Genomic DNA, 20,458 nt, shown 5'->3' with positions numbered 1-20,458 from the left:
TTAACAAACATTTTTTTAAGTACTTATAATATATAAACATTGTCCTGGGTGCTTATGATACAAAGTTAAAAGCTGCATAGTCCCTGCCTTCAAGGAGCTCTCTTTGTACCTGGGGAAACAGCATGTACCAACACATAAGTAAATTTTAAGGAGAAAAGAACTCTTAACAGCTGGAAACAGAGGTGTAAGTATAAATGTAAAGAGATGTCAGAAAAGGCCTTACAAGTTGTGGCAACTTATCTGTCCTTTAAAAAAAAAAAAAAAAAATGCTTTCTATGAGGTAAGTAAGAAATTATGAATGACAACTTGTGCCAGAGACACAAAAGAGATTTTTGTACACAGGGAACGACTGCAAGTCTGGTTTGATTGAAACACAGAATATATTAAGGATGTAGTGGATAGTGAGCTAGCTATAGGATGTCCCAAAAATCTTAATGCACATTTGTAGCTGAATACATTGAATTTTTAATCACCATTTTCTTTATAAATTTTCTAAAAAAGAATTTTGTCATTGGCTGCTCATTAAGACCTTTGAATTCATTATTCATGAAGCTTTAATTTCTTAAAACAGTACTAAGAGTTTTGAGATACCTCCTATATTGTTCTTTTAGAGTCCCAAGTTATCTAGTTACTAAAAAAGCCCATATGGTTGACTCAGAGCTTTTTAGGAAGCTCCAGAATTATATTCTTGAGGGAAGCGTATGAATAAGACATGTATGGAATATAACTATATATATATATTAACTTTATAACAGACTATACCTTTTTTAGGGTAGACTTGTCTTTCCACATTGTGGTTTCTTGCTTAATAGTCTTTCTAATTCTTTTTTCCGTAGGCACAGTGAGAAGATTCCTAGAAATTCATGGAGAGACCATTGAAAAAGTAGTGTTTGCTGTTTCTGAACTTGAAGAGGTATTTTACTAATTGTGTCATAAGGTCAGAACTCTTAAAAAAATAAACAGTTGTCTTGTGATAGTGTTTGTCTTATTGAAATGAATTTAGAATACTGATACCAGATGCCTCCTGAATGTCTTAATATTTAATATTTACTTTTGCTCATTAAATAGGACTACAAAATATCTATTGAACCTGAATGAAATTTTGTTTTGGATAACATTTTCACATTTTAACTCAATGATTTTAGGAAATGCGTCAGTTCAATTTCAATTTGAACTGAATTATTAGTTCTTTGTTTTTGGTTTTTGGGTTTTTTTTAAATTATGGTTACATTCAGAATTAAGTAAAAATAATCATTTGGTATTGGTTCAGTTCAAAGTTCAGATTAGTATAACTAATTATCACTTTTATTTAATCATCAGTTTGTTTCAGGTTCCTGCTTTAGAATTTACAGATACAAATAGAGTTACATGTTCATACATAATACACATGCACACCATATATGTCCATATTTTGTAGATATAGTGCAGCCATGAATAAGCTGATGTATGTCAGTACTCCCTGACGTCCTACCTTATTGGCTATATCTGCTTTGAAGAAATAATTTATATTTACAAACTGTTTTCCTACAGGCCACCTACAGAAAGCTACTGCCTTTATACTTTCCAAGGTCATTAAAGGAAGAAAGTGAATCTTTGCCATACCTTCCTGCAGATATTGGGAACGCTGAAGGGGAACCAGTGGTACCAGAGCGACAGATCAGAATAAGTGAAAAGCCAGGTGCTTTGGATGGTAAGTTGAATAGTTAGCTCTATTTTGGGAACATTTATTATCTATGAATCACTAAAGAATTAGAATTGAATCAGAAAGGCTGCCATTACCACACCTAACTTATGATGTCAGGACTAAGCTTTGGATACTTATATCTGCCTTTGTGACTTAGACCTGTGTTGTGATCCTGTTTTCTTGAACAGATTTCATGATTGTTATCATCTGAGACCTATATTAAACAAAATTTCCATATACCTCAGAGTTGAAATGCTTTTATTAAGAAGTAAATTATCAATTTTACTTTCCTCTCTTTTAAATGAAAATTCTCAGCATAAAGTTTGGCTCCATAATTGGGTCCAAACTTAAAAAAAAAAAAAAATAGATATTTTATCATTCAAGTATGCTCGTTTACTTTTAGCCTGGTTTCTTTCCTGAGCATTTTACCAACATAAATATTGTTGTTACAGACAACCTAGAAGAGGAAGATGAGGGCTTGGGAGCTGATCTCTCCTTTATTGGGTCTCATGCTTTTGCTCGAATGGAGGGAGATGTTGATAAGCAGAGACGACTGATCCTTCAGGGACAGCTCTCAGAGGCAGCACTGCAGAAACAGCATCAAAGAAAGTAAGACTAATACAGCAAATGTGACTTGGGGAAAGTCTCAAAGACATATACGCACGTTGCTTATTCTTGTTTGGATTTACTGTTAGTGAGAAAGAAAACAGTAAATACTATCAGATGCTGCAGAGAAGTCAGGACTTTGGTAACCTAGAAGAGCTCATTTTCTGTTGAGGTAGGGAAGAAGGCCACATTGTTATGAAGTTATTAGTAAGTGAGTTAGGGTGAGAAGGAAGCCCAAATATTAATTATCTTCTCTTCTGACAGAACCTATGAATTCACTTCCTCATCCAATGTAGAATATGCAAAATTATTTTTCTCCATACAATAGAAAAAGTATTTTTTTCCTGACCCTTGTTAAATGTGCTATCCTAACCAAGAGTTCTTCATTTCCATCTATTAATCTTTGGCTCAGCAACCTAAATGTTATTCTCTGACACCAACTTCTTAATTAGCTATTGCTTTTTGGTATCTGGCTTCCTTTTCTGAAGCCCCTACCTACCATCAGCAGCAGGGATAAAAAAATACCACTCAATGAACACTATGTTTTTATTTTCTGCTTTAAGCTTCATAATCTACAAAAACGATGTTCTCTAAATTCTTTTTGGCTAGATAGTTTTATCATTGCACTAAGTCACCAGAAATTGATATTTGGTATTAAGGAGAGGTTAATCCTTCTCCATATCTTTTTGCTGTTTTCAATGACCATATTTTCCCTATATTTCCCCTATCCTGCAACCATGGGTATTCCTTAAAAACTCTGGCCTGGATTCTTTTTCTCTTCTCTCTACATTCTCTGCCTTGTTAACCTCATCTATTCTAATGGGTTTAATTATTATCTCTATGCAAATGGTGTTGTGGTGTGTGTGTGTGTGTGTGTGTGTGTGTGTGTTGTGTGTTGGTTCTAGGTTTTTAACACAACCAATTTCGGTTATCATCAATAAAAAAAAAATTAGAGAAACATCGAACATCATCTGCAAGGAAATCCCTCTTTTATGTAATCTTGACATATTGGTGAAAAATACATATGTCTGTTTTATGAACTCATCAGATATGAACAATTAGAAGGTTGTTGAACAAGATCATCTGTTAAGTTTCATCATAGTATAGATTTCATAATTTTTCCATAAGTATAGGAGAAAACTGGTTGAAAAGGAAAACCTTTAAGATGTTATTTGATTATCAAATCAAATTTCTTTTCTATAGACATTAAATAATAGAATTATACTCAACGTATTTTATATGAATACTTTACCATATATATGTCTCTGAGTAACTATTTTACTCAGCAGAAAGTACTATGTTAGCAAGTTATTTATATAAATTTGCTGAGATAATCTTGTCTAGGCTTTTCCCTCTTCTCACCAAAAGGAACATTGACTGTATAATAGCTTAAAATTATTGCCTTAAGTAAATGTTACTGCCCTTTATCATGTCACAGATTCCATATACTTTTTGAGACTGTTGAATGAACTCTCAACTTTCTCTTCTCCGGATAACCTGACTATTATATATCCTACTTTCTTGACTCTAGCTATTTTTTGTATTTCTGAATCCTTCCAGTTTTCCAAGACACTCAGAACATCATGATACAAATGGAAAAATAATTTTGCAGTTTCTTACATATGATATCTTTCTCTTTGTGCACCCAGCAAAGTATTTGCTTTAAAAATGTGAATACTACTTTATTAATTTGTGTTTCACTAGTGCATGCAGCTTTTATTAGTATAAATTGTATATAATCAGCCATTTCTTTATCTTCTGTTAGGTTCAATAGATTTTTTAGTTAATAGCACACTTATATTTTACCAAATGGACATATTCATATAAAAATCCTTAATTCCATCTCCACTTTGGTATTTGGCTTTTAGTATGCTTTAGTCATACGGAAACATTAAAAAAGCCTCTAGATGGCACTAGCAGATAGCTTCATATATTCTTGGGTTCTTTGAAGGCCTCAAAAAACAGGAAAACTTGTTACCATTGAATTTCTAGTCTTCTATTTGTGTTTTTCCTATGTCAAATTTTGAAAATTACAAAATGTATTCTAAATCTCTTCATATTTTATTATTTTATATGTGATTTGTGTGAATAGTCTACTGTCCTCTCTTACTTGAATTTTCTCTCTCCTCATATGTGTCTCCTTGGTTCCAGCTTAAATCCCACCTTCTGCAAGTATCCTTTCCCAACTCTCCTTGATCTTAGTGCCTTCTTTCTAAGATTATCTCCAGATTATCTTTCTAAGATTATCTCTTTTTTCTTTGCATATTTTGTTTGCACACAGTTTTTCTCCCCTATTAGACTGGGAGTTCCTTGAGAGCAAAGACTATTTTTTTGCCTTTCTAGCTCCACTGTGCCTAGTATCTTAGTAAGAGATGTTTGATAAATGTTTCTGGACTTATGACTGATAGCACCTCCAAGTTTCATTTTGAGCATTTGTAAAATGAAAAGGCTGAACCAGATGACTTTTATATCCCTACTAGTTCTAAGTCCTACAATAAAATAAGCACTTATTAAGTACCCGTTTTGTACCATGTCACAGCCTCTAGAGAAGGAACGTTGTTTCTCTTAGTAAGCATTGTACTTTGCCCTTTTAAAGAAAAGCAGGTTTTGAAATGTCATTGATGTTAGGAATTCCCAGTGAGGATACTCCTTTTATCAATATAAATTGGTTTCTGCTTTACCTGAAGTCCTGTGGTGTTTAGTGACTTGCCCCCAAGGTGGCACAACTATTATATGTCAAAGAACACTTGGATCCAGATTCTCCTCACTTTGAACCTTGCTCTCTGTCCATTAAGCATGTTGCCAAGCATCTATAGCATTTAGTACAAATAAGAAATCTTCTAAAATATTTGAATACATATTTTATGTTTCCATTGGCCTGGAACCAGCTACCATATTTTGCATAATTGTAACTTCAAATAGTGCTTCATGGTAATCAAGACACATCTGTAATAGGTGCTTTAATAAATTTGAATAGTGATGACATTTGATGTTCACCATATCTGAGTTGACTATCTCAAATACTTTTTAGTTTTCTAAAATGTAAATTTTTCCTTGTCTAAAGAAAAAAGATCTTCAATTAATTCTTCAAGTAATATTCTTAGAGGAAATTAATCTGTTTTATCATTAATAGGTCTAAACAGGCCATACAAAACAATGACACTTTTTTCAGACTGGTAGTAGTAGATTTACTTCACTCCTTTTAAACATAATGACATTTAAGTCTACAACATCATAAATCACACTTTGTAATATATTATATGTATTTCTCCACAAGATTTTACTTAGGACCATTTCTTTTCCACAGCTGAACAAATTAGTCATGTTATCTATAAATTCACAGTGAATAAATCTATGTTCCTAGAGGTTTTATTCATTTGTACAACTGATTAAGTGCATGATTTGGGGCAAAATGTAGTTACTTTCCAGCTCTTAATTTCTCTATCAGCAAAGCGGGAATCATTTTTCTTGATAATAGGATTTTTAGACTCTCAGTTGAAATGTATTCTATGTCATCATTTTTCCCTTTTGTTGATACTTCTTGGCAGTTTCAAGAGCCTGATAGCTCTGGTTTATATCATTTGTCACTTTAGACACTAGAAATATGCCAAAGGAATGATTCTTTAGCCAGAGTTTTTCCTGAGGCCATTTAACCTAGCACTTAATTTGTTTTAAAATCATTTTGTTCCACTACCTCTTAATTTCTCACTTTCTGTCAGGGGGCTTTAAAACAGCTGGAAGAAATGGGCTTATTTTGCACTAGTATTAATAATATTGTTGTTTCCACTGAATTGAGGAATATTGTTCATAATTCCTCATCTAAATTTTCCACTTTTGTAGTCCTTGTTGCTGCCTCTATGTGAATTAGTGTCTAGTGTAGTACAATTGACATCCTGTAAAGAACCTAATGTGCTAAAATTCAATAAATTTCTATAGGCAAGTGATAGAAGCCAACCTTTCTGGATTAATATTTTATGACTATGAGTTCATCATTGTGGGTACTCTCTTCAGTTTGTTTCATTGTATGCCATGCATACCAACTCATCTCATTCAACTTTTGTCTTTGTCTTACAAAGAGAATTAACCTAACAGATCTTCTTCTAGGGCTTTAACATTCTATGGATATGAATATAGTACTCGCCTTGTCTATTTCTTAGTTTGTCTATGTCATTTTCTTTTTTTTATTATTATAGCTTTTTATTTACAAAACATATGCATGGGTAATTTCTCAACACTGACCCTTGCAAAACCACCTATTCCAAATTTTCCCCTCCTTCCCCCCATTCTCTTTACTGGATGGCAGGTATTCTAATATATGTTAAATCCAATACATGTATAAATATCCATACAGTTATCTTGCTGCACAAGAAAAATCGGATCTAGGAAGGAAAAAAAAAACTGAGAAGAAAAACAAAAATGCAAGCAAACAACAGAAAGAGTGAAAATGCTATGTTGTGTTTCACATTCAGTTCCCATAGTCCTCTCTCTGGATGTAGATGGCTCTCTTCATTACTGAACAGTTAGAACTGGTCTGAATCAATTCATTGTTGAAGAGAGCCACATCCATCAGAATTGATTATCATATAGTCTTGTTGCCATGTACAATGATCTCCTGGTTCTGCTTGTTTCATTTAGTATCACTTAGTTCATGTAAGTCTCTCCAAGCCTCTCTGAAATCATTATTTTGGTCATTTCTTACAGAACAATAATATTCCATAACATTCATATACCTTAATGTGTTTGGTTATTCTCCAATTGATGGGCATCATTCAGTTTCCAGTTTCTAGCCACTACAAAAAGGGCTGCCACAAACATTTTTGCACATTTGGGTCCCTTTCCCTTCTTTAAGATCTCTTTGGGATATAAGCCCAAACACTGCTGGATCAAAGGGTATTGAGCATAGTTCCAAATTACTCTCTAGAATGGTTGGATTCATTCACAATTCCACCAACAATGTATCAGTGTCCCAGTTTTCCCACATCCCTTCTTATCTTTTCCTATCATCTTAGACAATCTGAAAGGTGTGTAGTGGTATCTCAGAGATGTCTTAATTTTCATTTCTGCGATCAATAGTGATTTGGAGCACCTTTTCATATGACTAGAAATAGATTCAATTTCTTTATCTGAAAATTGTTCATATCCTTTTGGAGAATGACTTGAACTACTTTTAAATTTGAGTCAATTCTATATATTTTGGAAATGAGGCCTTTATCAGACCCTTTGAATGTAAAAATGTTTTCTCAGTTTATTGCCTTCCTTCTAATCTTGTCTGCATTAGTTTTGTTTATACAAAAACTTAATATAATATAATTAGAATTATCTATTTTGTGATCAATAATGATCTCTACTTCTTTGGTCAGAAATTCCTTTCTTCTCCACAGGTCTGAGAGGTAAACTATCCTATGTTCTTCTAATTTATTTATAATATCATTCTTTATGCCTAAATCTTAAACCCATTTTGACCTTATCTTAGTGTATGCTGTTGGGGTGGGTTAATGCCTAGTTTCTGCCATACTACTTTCCAATTTTCCCAGCAGTGTTTGTCAAATATCCCAAATGTTGGGATAAGAACTCTTATCCTAAAACCCCTATTTGGGTTTGTCAAACACTAGATTGCTATAGTTATTGACTGTTTTGTCCTATGAACCTAACCTGTTCCACTGATCAACTAGTCTTTTTCTTAGCCAGTACCAAATGGTTTTGATGACTACTGCTTTATAATATAGTTTTAGATCTGGTACAGCTAGGCCACCTTCATTTGATTTTTTTCCCCCCATTGGTTCCCTTGAAATTCTTGACCTTTTGTTCTTCCAGTTGAATTTTGTTGTTATTTTTTTCTAGGTTAGTAAAATAGTTTCTTAGGAGTTTGATTGGTATAGCACTAAATAAATAGATTAGTTTAGGTAGTATTGTCGTCTTTATTTTATTCGCTTGACCTATCCAAGAGCATTTGTTATTTTTCCAATTGTTTAGAGCTGACTTTATTTGGGTGGAAAGTTTGCTCATATAGTTCCTATCTTTCCCATGACAAATAGAATCCCAAATATTTTATACTATCAACAGCTATTTTATTTTATTTATTTATTTTTTCAACAGCTATTTTAAATGGAATTTCTCTTTGTATCTCTTGCTGTTGGATTTTGTTAGTGATATATAAAAATCCTGATGATTTATGTGGATTTGTTTTGTATCCTGTAACTTTGCTAACATTGTGGATTATTTCTAATAGCTTTTTAGTTGATTCTCTGGGGTTCTCTAAGTATACCATCATATCATCTGCAAAGATTGATACTTTGGTTTACTCATTACCTACTCTAATTCATTTAATTTCTTTTTCATCTCTTATTGCCAAAGCTAGCATTTCTAATACACTATTGAATAGTAATGGTGAAAGTGGGCAACCTTGTTTTACCCCTGATGTTATTGGGAATGATTCCATTTTATCCCCTTTACATATGATGCTTACTGATGGTAATAAATAGAGCCTCCTGATTATTTTTTTTTTAAGTCCATTTATTCCTATACTCTCTAGTGTTTTTAATAGGAATGGGTATTGGATTTTATCAAATGCTTTTTCTTCATCTATTGAGATAATCATATGGTTTTTCTTAATCTGGTTATTGATGTAGTCAATTATGCTAATAGTTTTCCTAATATTGAACCAGCCCTGTATTTCTAGAATAACTCCTACTTGGTCATGGTGTATTATCCTGAGGATGATTTTCTGTAATCTCTTTGCTAATATTTTATTTAAGATTTTTGCATCAATATCTATTAGGGATATTGGTCTATAATTTTCTTCTCTGTTTTCATCTTACCTGGTTTAGGTATCAGTACCATGTCTGTCATAGAAGGAATTTGGTAGGAGTCCTTCATTCCCTATTTTTTCAAATAGTTTATATAGTACTGGAGTTAATTGTTCTTTAAATGTTTGGTAGAATTCACATGTAAACCCGTCTGGTCCTAGGAATTTTTTCTTAAGGAGTTGATTAATAGCTTGTTTTATTTTTTTTTTATTTTTTTTTTTTTCTGAAATAGGACTGTTTAGGCAATTTACTTCCTCCTCTGTTAATCTGAGCAATCTATATTTTTGTAGGTATTCCTCCATTTCACTTAAAGTTAGGCAAAGTAACTCCTAATTATTGCTCTGATTTCCTCTTCATTGGTAGAAAGTACTCCCTTTTCATTTTTTAGACTAACAATTTGATTTTCATCTTTCCTTTTTCTAATCAAATTTACTAAAGATTCATCTTTTTTTTTTTTTTCATAAAACCAACTCTTAGCTTTATTTATTGATTCAGTGTTTTTGTTTTGTTTTGTTTTTGTTTTTTTGTTTTTGTTTTTGTTTTTAGTTTCAACTTTATTAATCTCTCCTTTTATTTTTAGAATTTCAAGTTTGGTATTTTGGAGTTTTTAATTTGCTCTTTTTCTAGCTTTTTTAGTTGCAAGCTCAATTCATTGATCTTCTCTTTCTCTATTTTATGCAAGTAAGCATCTAGAGATATAAAATTTCCCCTTATTACTGCTTTGGCTGCATCACATAAATTTTTTTTGTGTATCTCATTATTGTCATTCTCTTGGATGAAATTATTAATTGTTTCTATGATTTGCTCTTTCACCCATTCTTTGGTCTATTTTTCCCTGGCTTTTTATTGCATTGTGATCTGAAAAAAAAAATGCATTTATTATTTCTGTCTTTCTTTATTTGATTTTGATTTATGTCTTAATATATGTCAGTTTTTGTATAAATTCCATGAACTGCCGAGAAGAAAGTATATTCCTTTCTGTCTCCATTCAATTTTCCCCAAAGATTTATCATACCTAACTTTTCTAGTATTCTATTTGCTTCTTTAACTTTTTTCTTATTTATTTTGTGGTTTGATTTATCTAATTCTAAGAGAGCAAGGTTGAGATCTCCCACTATTAGAGTTTTGCTGTCAACTCCTCCTTTAGGAATTTCCATGCTATACCACTTGGTGCATATATATATTTAGTATTGCTATTGCTTATTGTCTATGGTACCTTTTATCAAGATATAGTTTCCTTCCTTATCTATTTTAATTAGATCAATTTTTGCTATTCCTTGATCTGAGATTGGGATGGCTACCCCTGCTTTTTTTTGCTTCACTTAAAGCATAATAGATTCTGTTCCAGCCTTTTACTTTTACTCTGTATGTATCACTCTTCTTTAAATTTGTTTCTTGTAAATAACATATCATGGGATTCTGGCTTTTAATCCAGTCTCCTATCTGCTCCTCCTTTATGGGAGAGTTCATCCCATTCACATTTATAGTTAAAACTAGTAATTCTGTATTTCCTGCCATCTTATAATCCCCAAATTATACTTTTCCATTTCCTTTTCCCCTTTCCTTCTTCCCAGTATTTAGCTCATGAGCACCGCTTGTCTCAAGCAGCCCTCCACCTTGAGAATCCCTCCCCCTTTCTTATACCTTTCCCCTACTATTTCTGTTTTACCTTCTATTTAACCTACTCCTGTTCTTTTCACCTTTTCCCTCCTTCTTTTCAATAAGGTGAGAGAAGTTTCTCTGTAAACCAAATATGTCTAATATGTTCTCTTTAAGCCAAAAATGATGAGAGTAAAATTCACACAATGTTCATCTCCCTCCCTTCTTTCCCTCAAATGTAATAGGTTTCCTTTGCCTCTTCATGAGATGTAATTTCCCTCATTTTACCTCCACTTTTCCCTTTTTCTAATACAATGCCTTTTCCACCTCTAATTCCTTTTTTATAATATAACTTTAAAATCAAATTATACATGCACTCTCTATGTATGCCCATAACAGAAATATAGTTCTCAAGAGTTTTTTTTACCTTTTTATGTTTCTCTTAAGTCCTATATTTAGATGTCAAATTTTTTGTTTAGCTTTGGTCTTTTCATTAGAAATAAATGGAATTCACCTGTTTCATTGAATACCCATCTTCTTCCCTGGAAGAAAATGCTCAGTTTAGCCAGATAGTTTATTCTTGGCTGCATTCCAAGTTCCTTTGCCTTTTGGAATATCTTTTTTTCTAGGCCCTTTGATCCTTTAATGTGAAAGTTGCTAGATCCTGGGTGATCCTTATTGTGGGTCCTCAGTATTTGAATTGTTTTTTTTCTGGTTGCTTATAATATTTTTTCCTTGGTGTGATAATTCTGAAGTTTAGCCAGGATATTCCTTGGAGTTTTAATTTTGGGGTCTCTTTCAGGAGGTACTCATGGATTTTTTCAATGGCTATTTTCCCTTCTGATTCTATGACATCAGGGCAGTTCTCTTTGATGATTTCCTGAAAAATAATGTCTAGGCTCTTTTTTTTCATCATGGTTTTCAAAGAGTCCAATAATCCTTAGATTGTTTCTCCTAGATCTATTTTCCAGGTCTTTTGTTTTCCCAAGTAGGCATTTTACATTTTTTTCTATTTTTTTCATTTTTTTTTTTTTTTGGTTTTGCTTGATTCTTGATTTCTCATTGAGTCATTCATTTCCATTTGTTCAATTCTGATTTTTAGTGAATTATTTTCTTCATTTATTTTCTTTACTTCTTTTTGTATTTGTCCAATTGAGTTTTACATGAATTGTTTTATTCTATGGAATTTTTTTCCAGTTCACAAATTCTGTTTTCCTGGGAGTTGTTTACCTTTTCCAATTCACAAATTCTGTTTTTCAGGGAGTTGTTTTCTTTTTCCACTTTATCATATCTATCTTTTAATGAGTTATATGCCTTTTCCAAACCCTCTTGCAAAGTTTTCCTTTTCTTTTCCCATTTTTCTTCTAGCTCTCTTTTCAGATGCTTTTAAATTTCTTCTAGGAGAGCCTTATGTGATGGGGACCAAGTTATATCACCTTATGGAGATTCATCTGGCAACACTCTGCTTTTAGTCTCCTCAGGGTTTGAAATCTGTTATTCTCTTTCACTATAGACACTATCTATAGTTAGAGTTTGAACTTTGCCTTTTTACTTTTTTTTTTTTTTTTTTTTTTTTTTTTTAAGTTGGGATCTGCTTTTAGGGCAAGGAAGGTTATCTAAGCTTCCTCTACAGGCTCTAGTGGAGCAACAGAGGCTGCACTGGGATCATGCTGATTCACTCCTGGTGCTGAGTGGGTAGCCAGGTCCCATGAGACTCCGGCCCTTCAGGGTTCACTCTTTATCTTTTGTGTTTGTGTTGGATGTTTTATAACTTCTTTGCTGATCCACTGGCTTGCAACCAGGGCAGAGAAGCCAACATTGTGGTAGAGTCTTCCCAGTGGATTCTCTACCTCAGGGTTCTGCATGCCCTGCAGAGACCGCATCCTGCCCTGGATCTGCATAGCATGTACGCTGGCCTCTGTGCTCTGCCTGCATGCCTGCACCTGGCCAACTCCAGTCCCCACCGAAACAGACCTTTTTTGGAGATCTTCGAAATTATCTTCTGCTGTTAATTCGCTGTATTCCCAAGATTCGTGGATTCAGAGGCTAATTTTGGGAGTTAGTTGAAGATTCAGGGAGAAGTTCAGAAAGAAGTATGTGTCCTCTCCACCATCTTGGCTCCACCCCCATGTCATTTTCTAATAAAAAAATTTCCTATATGTAATTTTTACTCTATTATTGGTGATATGTTATAGCCAACTTGTACCCAGAATACATCTTTCTCCATTGCCCTTCCACCTTTTTTCTTTCAGTAACTTAAGAAAAAAAGTCTTCCCCTCCATTCCTTAATAAGTAATTTTCTTCAAAATCCCAAATTAAATCTTATGTGAATATACATATATATCTAAATTCTTGTGTACATATACACACATATCTATATATGTAGACATATTCATATGTAAACAGGCTCATTGCATCCATGAGCAATTATTATTTCCCCAGCTATTTAAATCTGTCATAATTTCTACAAATAATGTTTCATATAGCTAAATTCTTATATCCCTTTTTGATTCTGGGAAAATGCACTCACAAGTATTTTAAAGGTTTTAAAGCACTTATTTTGAATGAGATTTTTGTCTAGGTCTTTTTGCTGGCTTTTCTTGATTATAATATAAGAATACTGATAATTGGTATTGATTTATCTTGTATCTCACAACTTTACTGGTTATTATTTCAATTAATTAATTCATATGTTCATTAACTTTCACTAGTTTTCTCAGTGCATCACCCTATCATCTGAAGAAAATGATAATTTTTTTTTTCTCCTTGCCACTGTTTATTTTCTCAATTTCATTTTATTGTCTTGTTGATAGCATTTCTAGCTCCATGTTAAATAGCATTGGTATTAATTAAGATTTCCTTGCTTTTCCCTAATCTTATTGGAAAGGCTTCTGACTTTTCTTCATTATATAGAATATTTTCAGAGATTTGGCTTTTCCAAAGGAATATATTTTTTAATTAACAATTTGATCAAGGTAAGGGGAAGCATTTAGTTGAGAGGAACATTGTAAATTTAGCATATGCTATTATTGGGTATATTTGGACTAATTTGAATGTATCCTTTATTTCTTTAGTTATAATCGCTGGCTGTGCCAAGCAAGAGCGGAGGATCTATCTGATATTGCTTCTTTAAAAGCCTTGTACCAAACAGGTAAGTTTAGGCATATGGTAGATAGTTAGATCCCAGCATTTTATTTGAGTATTATTTGAGTTTATCCATTTTAACCTCAGAATTTAAATCTTATATCTAATAGTTGTATATCATTTTGACTTTAAAAGCAAATGGGGCCTGCCACCATGGACATTAGTCAGGCCAGTGGTTTTATCCCTTCTGTCATTTATGGGAGTTTAGAATTTAGGGTGGGGAAATGTGGTCCTGTCTCTCTACAAACCTCTTATGCTCAGATTCTTAGGAAAGTGAATAAGAAGGTACATTCTCTGACCTACAAAGTCTTTAGCAACAGTTTTATATATGAAAAGAGCAGAATTTTAAAAGCAGAGGATGCAGATTCAAGTCTCACTCATGCCACTTATTAGTCATGTAGTCTTGGACAGGTTACCAGAGCACTCTGGTCCTAAGTTTCTTAGAAAAAGTTATAGCTAAGGTCTCTTGTGTTTCAGTCTGTGATCCTGGACCCATTTAAAGTTTTTGTCACTTTTCTTAAGGAAAATAATTCCCTTAAATAAAACACCATTCAAAATATGAGAGGTATGATTGGAGGATAAACAAGCTAACCTTGGAGTCAGAAGTATTTGGGTTCATATTTGGCCTTTCACTTTATATCCTCATCATAGCTAGCATTTTTTATGACTTCTGTCATGTGCCAGACTCTTTACCAAGTGCTTTTCAAAGATCTTATTGGATCCCACCACAACCTTGAGAAGTGAATATTATTTTTATTCCCATTTTATAATTAGGTAAACTGAAGAAACAAACCCTATATAGCTTGCCCCTAGGGTTACATAGCTAATAAGTATCTGAGGCTTTTGCCTTATGGGTTAGTTCTCATATCTACTGCACCGCCTAGTCTGCCTCATCCTGAAAGAGACCTCCCAAATGTGTCACCTGGGATGAGATTGCAATGCTTCTCAGGAAATATTCTAGAAGTTGCTGAGAATACACAACTGAGCATTGGTGGATAGGATTCTCTCATTGGCAATTCCCTATACTAATTAAATACATATCTTTTATATATATCTATCTATATATCTATCTATATATAGATAACTATATATAGATAGATATATATATTTTAAGATAAATTCAAAGCATTTTCTCCCTAGAGCCTCTGAGACAAATTATCCTATGGTTCTTATAACTGTGACTCTTTAGTCCCATCTTTCCTTTTCTATTTTAAAAATATTAGATATTTTTACCACTAAAAGTAGAAACTTTGTTATATTTCATTTATATTTTCTGTGATTTAGTTTTTCATGTTTCTATCTTACTCAGTTTTTGTTTTTTTGTATTCAAGTATATTATTTGCATCTTTCAAAGTTTATATTCTTTCATTCTTTGTTTTATCTTCTTATTAACTTGTTTAAATTGTCATTGATAATAACAATACTTAATAATTATTATATTATAGAAAGTTCCACCTTTGCCAGGGTTACAAATCAGGAATTTTAAATTGATATGTTAATATTGCAGTACTCCTATTGAAGAGTAGATCACTTATAGACCTTAATCTGCAAATCTCTTTTTTTGTAATCCCTGTCTGATTTAGAGTCTTTCAGGGTACCAAAATAGATAATAAAAAATTCTAGTAGAATAGAAGAGGAATGGGAATGAAGATATTCATTTGAAGAGATAGGGAGCTCTCCAGCTGTCAGAGGTTTGTTTTTCCCCAGTTTAGATTTCATAAGGATACATTTGAACACTGGAGCATGGGCAGGTCAGAGTAGTTCAATAGAATAACATGGATAAAACTAGCCACAAAAAACAAAACAAAACAAAAAAAAAAAAAACCCTCACATTTAGGTGGCTAAAATTTAGTCTGGGGAGCAGCAGGCAAGGAAAGCTAAGAACACTCAAAAAAGGAAAAGGACCCTAGCCATTCTTCAGGGGGCTGGGCTCATAGCACATGGGACTGTCTACTTCTTATTTTGCTTCTATTTTCTTTGCCACAGAGATTGACTTGAATTGGAAAGAACAAAACAAAAGTGACTTCAGGAAAGCTACTAAAGATAAATAGGGAAATAATAGGAGGCCTCCAACCTCCCCATATAAGTTTGTCACCTAGCCCAGATGAGTTACTTCATAGAAGCTAAAAACTTACTAAGTCATTATCAGTGATACTTGAAAGCTTGAGGAGAACAAAAGAAATACTGCAGAACTGGAGAGTACAAATTTCCAGATTTTCCAAAATGGGGAAAAAGCAAGTCTGAAGACTTTAGGCAATGAGTTTAATTTTGTTTTCTGGTAAAATTCTAGAATGTAATATTAAGGAAATGGTTAGTGAATATCTAGAAAAGGAAGCTTTGGTCACAAACATAGCAGATTGAATTTATTTCATGTTTTACAAAGTCACTAAGATTTCTGGAGATATTCCCTACAATTTTAGCAAAGCTTTTGATAGAGTCTTTATTGTGTTATTGTGGAAAAGATGGAGAGATGTGAAACAATGTGACACAATGATACAATTAGATAGATTTGGAACTAGTTGCATAAATCCACAGAGTGATTATTAATGGCTTGATGTCAGCTTGAAAAGAGCTCTCCAGTGGAGTGCCCGAGGGATCTCAGTGCTATTTAACATTTTAGCAAATTACTTGGATGAAAGCATACATGGCAGGGTTGTTAATTTTGCAGATGCCATAAAGCTAAGGGGGGAGGGATAATTTGTTCACTCTTTGATAAAGTCTAAATCCAAAAAAAATTGACAGGCTAGAACTTTGGACTAACTCTAGTAACAAGAAATTTTCATAGCAATAGTTGTGAAGTCTAAAATGGCAGGTAGGTAGCACAGCAGATACAGTGCTGGAGCTGACATCATCAGCAAGACTCCTTCAAAACTGGCCTCTTAACATTACTAGCTGTGTGTCATTGGACAAGTCACTGTTAGCTTCAGCTTCCTCATCTGTAATATGAGCTGAGAAGGAATGGCAAACTGATAGATATTCCATGGTCAATGTTGGTGTTAGTTCACAAGGCCATGAAGAATTGAACATAATCAAATGACCAAATAGCCATCTCTTTGGTAAAGATTACAATTCTGTAGTGCACTGCTTGTACCTCACCAAATCTGGAATGTTGGTGGGGTTTTGATTGGTTTGTTTGGTTTTTTTGTTTGTTTGTTTTTCATTTCTGAATGCCCTCATTTTTAGGACATTGATATTTTAGAAAAAATGTTTAGAATGGGGCAACCATGTTTATAAATACCTTCAAGTTCATGCGATGTAAGGATTGGATAATGGAAATGAAGATGTTCAGCTTGGAGAACAGAAAGCTTGTTTGTCCCTAGAAGGGGGACCTACCTACAGAAATTGATGTAAATTGCAAAAAGGGAAATTTATGGTTGAGATAAAGAAAAAATTTCCTAAAGATCAGAAGTCCCAAATTGTAAATCACTGCCTCAGGAACTTAGATGGTATCTTTTCCTTAGAGTTCTTCAGAAAAAGACTGGATGATAATTTATATGTTAAGGAAAATATTATTTGGGAATGAATTAAAATAAATGACTGCTGAGATCCTTTACAACTCTGAAATTCCATGATTACATAAACAGTCTAAATGTTCTAAAAATCTTGTATTTCATGATTTGAAACTTTTTGTTCCTAATGAATTTGGCTCCTAAACACTGGTCTAGAGAATATAAATTATTGTAAGAAGGCAATTAAAAGAATCCACTAAGTTATGTACTATTGAACTCTACCTGGAAATGTAATTTACAGTCTTCAACTCTAAAATGGTCCTCCTACAAAATGAAGATCACATTGCACTGCCTATCCAAAAAAATTATAGATGATCCTTTTGAATTTCTGTGGCCAAAAAAATACGTTATATTGAAGCAAGTAATGAGCATCCCAAGATTTAGCAAGTCTGGCCCTTAGGCAATAGGTATGGCTTCTGTCATAAGGTCTACACTGGAGCCTTTCTGGCTTGATTAAACCTGAGTGAGGTTTATGTCCTGCTACCCTAGCCTTTCAGGAACTTAAGTTTACCTCCACACTTTAACGATGCATCACAGGAAAATAAGTTCATCCTAGAACTAGTAATGAGCTGAAAATAAATTGTTGAGGTAGCTCCATGACAGTGAATAGAATAAAATACTTGGAGTCAGGAAGATATGACTTCAGATTTTGCCTCAGAACATACTAGCTATGTGACACTGGGCAAATCACTTTACCTCTCTCAGCCTCAGTTTCCTCATATATAAAATGTACTGGGGATCTAAAGAAAGGCAGAAGACAATTCTTGTTCTTAAGTAGCACAAAATCTAATGGGGATCACAACAACATGAAAAGAATTTTGCACAAACAAGTTATATGGAACATGTTCTTCACAGGATTGTTGAGAGGATCAAATGAATTGACATGTAAAATGCTTTGCAAATCTTAAAGCACTTCATAAATACCAACCTGTTAGTATTGTTGTTAATGTATATTTTCTATTTGTAGGTGTAGATAATTGTGGTCGCACTGTGATGGTGGTGGTTGGAAGAAACATTCCTGTAACATTAATAGATATGGACAAAGTAAGCTACAAAAACTATCCTTTTTAACTAATAGTAATGTTTATGGAAAATATACTTATTTTTGTAAATTCATAAATTATGTTCCCATTAATTGTAATGCTTTTATTATAGGGCAGAATTGTTTATCTCTTTGAGGAATAGTCTTAAATTCTTAGTGTGTATAAACATGTCAACTTGACATTATACTATAATGAAAATTAAAATATAAAGACCTTTGCAGTGAGATATATACATGTAGCTATATCTTTTGTGTGTGTGTGTGTGGTGTGTCGTGTGTGTGTGTGTATATGCATATAGATATATATATGCATATAGATATATAGATATAGTTACATACACACATACATTTACATATATATGTGCAAATACTTTGCTATTGAAATGAGATAACAAGCCTATAGTAGAATTTTTGTTTGATGTGTAATTGTATTATCTATGCAGATCTTACCTGTTTTAAAAAATTTATGGTCAATTTTTAATTATTCAAACAAACGAAAGGGAACTGGATATATGAATAATCTGAAATATATACTTTTAAATTTATATTTGAATTTTTGATGAAAATTCACTCAATTGAACAAAATAAACATATATGTTGAAAACTTGACTTCATAGTAACTTAAAAATTTTTGTTTATACATTTCATTTTCACATAATAGTCATTTTTTGTGCTCTCCAAAATAAATTCTCCTTTTTGAAAAAGAAGCATGCATAGCTGATAAAGAGCCTGTATCTGACAATCTAAATAATATTCTGTCTTATTAATAAAAATTTGAAGCCCATTGTTCCCACTCTAGACTGGCTATTTGATCTTTTTTCTTGTTACCAGCATAAACAGAACTGGTCTGTTTCCAAATCACAGTAATTCTTTAAGTTGTCACTCCTTTGCTTTTTCTTTTTTTTCTTTTTTCTTATGTTATGCCTTACTTTATCCTTACACTTGTTTTAAATGTCTTTTAAATTTCATCCTACTTGTGATAAAATATTTGTCTTAATTTTGCTTTGTAACTTCAAATCCTACTTTTCTAAGATGTTAAAAATCTCAACTTCAAAGTCATAATTAAAGATAATAAATAAAAACTAGCCCCAGACTGAGCTGATGGTGCCAGTTGATATGTTCTTTTATGGTAGCAGTTGGTCCCATAGGAGCCATAAAGACACTTAATAGAAATGTAGAACATTTAAAAGATAAAAAAGGATTTGAAAAATAATACATTGGAGGAAAATGGCAAGAATGGAATTATTTAGCTTACTTAAGAAAAATGTGGTTAGAACTTAGCAACTTTTCAATTATTGTTTCAACACCAATAAGAGACTATAAGGAAATACATAGTAGTAGCATGTGTGAAAGTTGTTAAATATTGCAATGGTTTTTATCCTTGGGGAGAATTAAAGGTACGTTTGATTGATCTTGTCTAAATTGGATTACAAGCTATGTAGGTAACACCTCAAGGCTTTTAAGTGTATGTGATTTTATTAAAATGGATTGTTCCAAAAATGACTTTTATTTTTTCCCCTTATTTCTTTTTTTAGGCTTTGTTATATTTTATCCATGTAATGGATCACATTGCTGTCAAAGAATATGTCTTAGTATACTTTCATACACTTACTAGCGAGTACAATCACCTGGATTCTGACTTCCTGAAGAAACTCTATGATGTTGTTGATATCAAGTTAGTCTCATTTTAATTTTAATGAAAAAGGGGTAGTTGGACAGCAGTCCTTTTTTTTCTCTTTCCCTCCTTTTCTTCTTTCTTGTCTCCTCCTTCCCTCTTTCTCTCTCTCATATTATTTTTTAGTCTAAAAATATTTTACTTTCCCCATGTGACAAGAAGCATACTATATAAATAAATGTATACACACACGGGTATGTGTATCTGTGTGTGTATTTACATAGAATGCATTAACCTCTCTTAATATGAGGCCTTCTCCCCAACATAAATTCAATTGGAAGATTTTTAGAATTCAGAATTTTTACTAAAAATTAAAACTATAATTACAAAGTTATATTTATTGATAATTTTTATTAATCATTTATATCTGACAATCATTAGTCAGTGTATATT

At 32.8% G+C, this 20,458-nt stretch overlaps 1 protein-coding gene across 4 annotated transcripts in view; it reads left to right on the top strand.

Annotated features, from left to right (window-relative positions):
* GDAP2 (ganglioside induced differentiation associated protein 2) overlaps positions 1–20,458 on the top strand; it is a 54,188-nt gene that overhangs the window by 13,029 nt on the left and 20,701 nt on the right. For all 4 annotated transcript variants that reach the window (XM_074263227.1, XM_074263229.1, XM_074263228.1 and 1 more), the window contains 6 exons: positions 837–913; positions 1,531–1,690; positions 2,137–2,293; positions 13,770–13,846; positions 18,316–18,392; positions 19,926–20,065. In XM_074263227.1, coding sequence (XP_074119328.1) covers positions 837–913; positions 1,531–1,690; positions 2,137–2,293; positions 13,770–13,846; positions 18,316–18,392; positions 19,926–20,065 — 688 coding nt within the window. The remainder of the gene's footprint in view (positions 1–836; positions 914–1,530; positions 1,691–2,136; positions 2,294–13,769; positions 13,847–18,315; positions 18,393–19,925; positions 20,066–20,458) is intronic.

Source organism: Sminthopsis crassicaudata, chromosome 4, assembly GCF_048593235.1.
Source record: "Sminthopsis crassicaudata isolate SCR6 chromosome 4, ASM4859323v1, whole genome shotgun sequence".
Lineage (NCBI taxonomy): Eukaryota > Metazoa > Chordata > Mammalia > Dasyuromorphia > Dasyuridae > Sminthopsis > Sminthopsis crassicaudata.
Note: the sequence above shows the minus strand (reverse complement) of the source record. Positions and strands in the feature narration are given on the sequence as shown.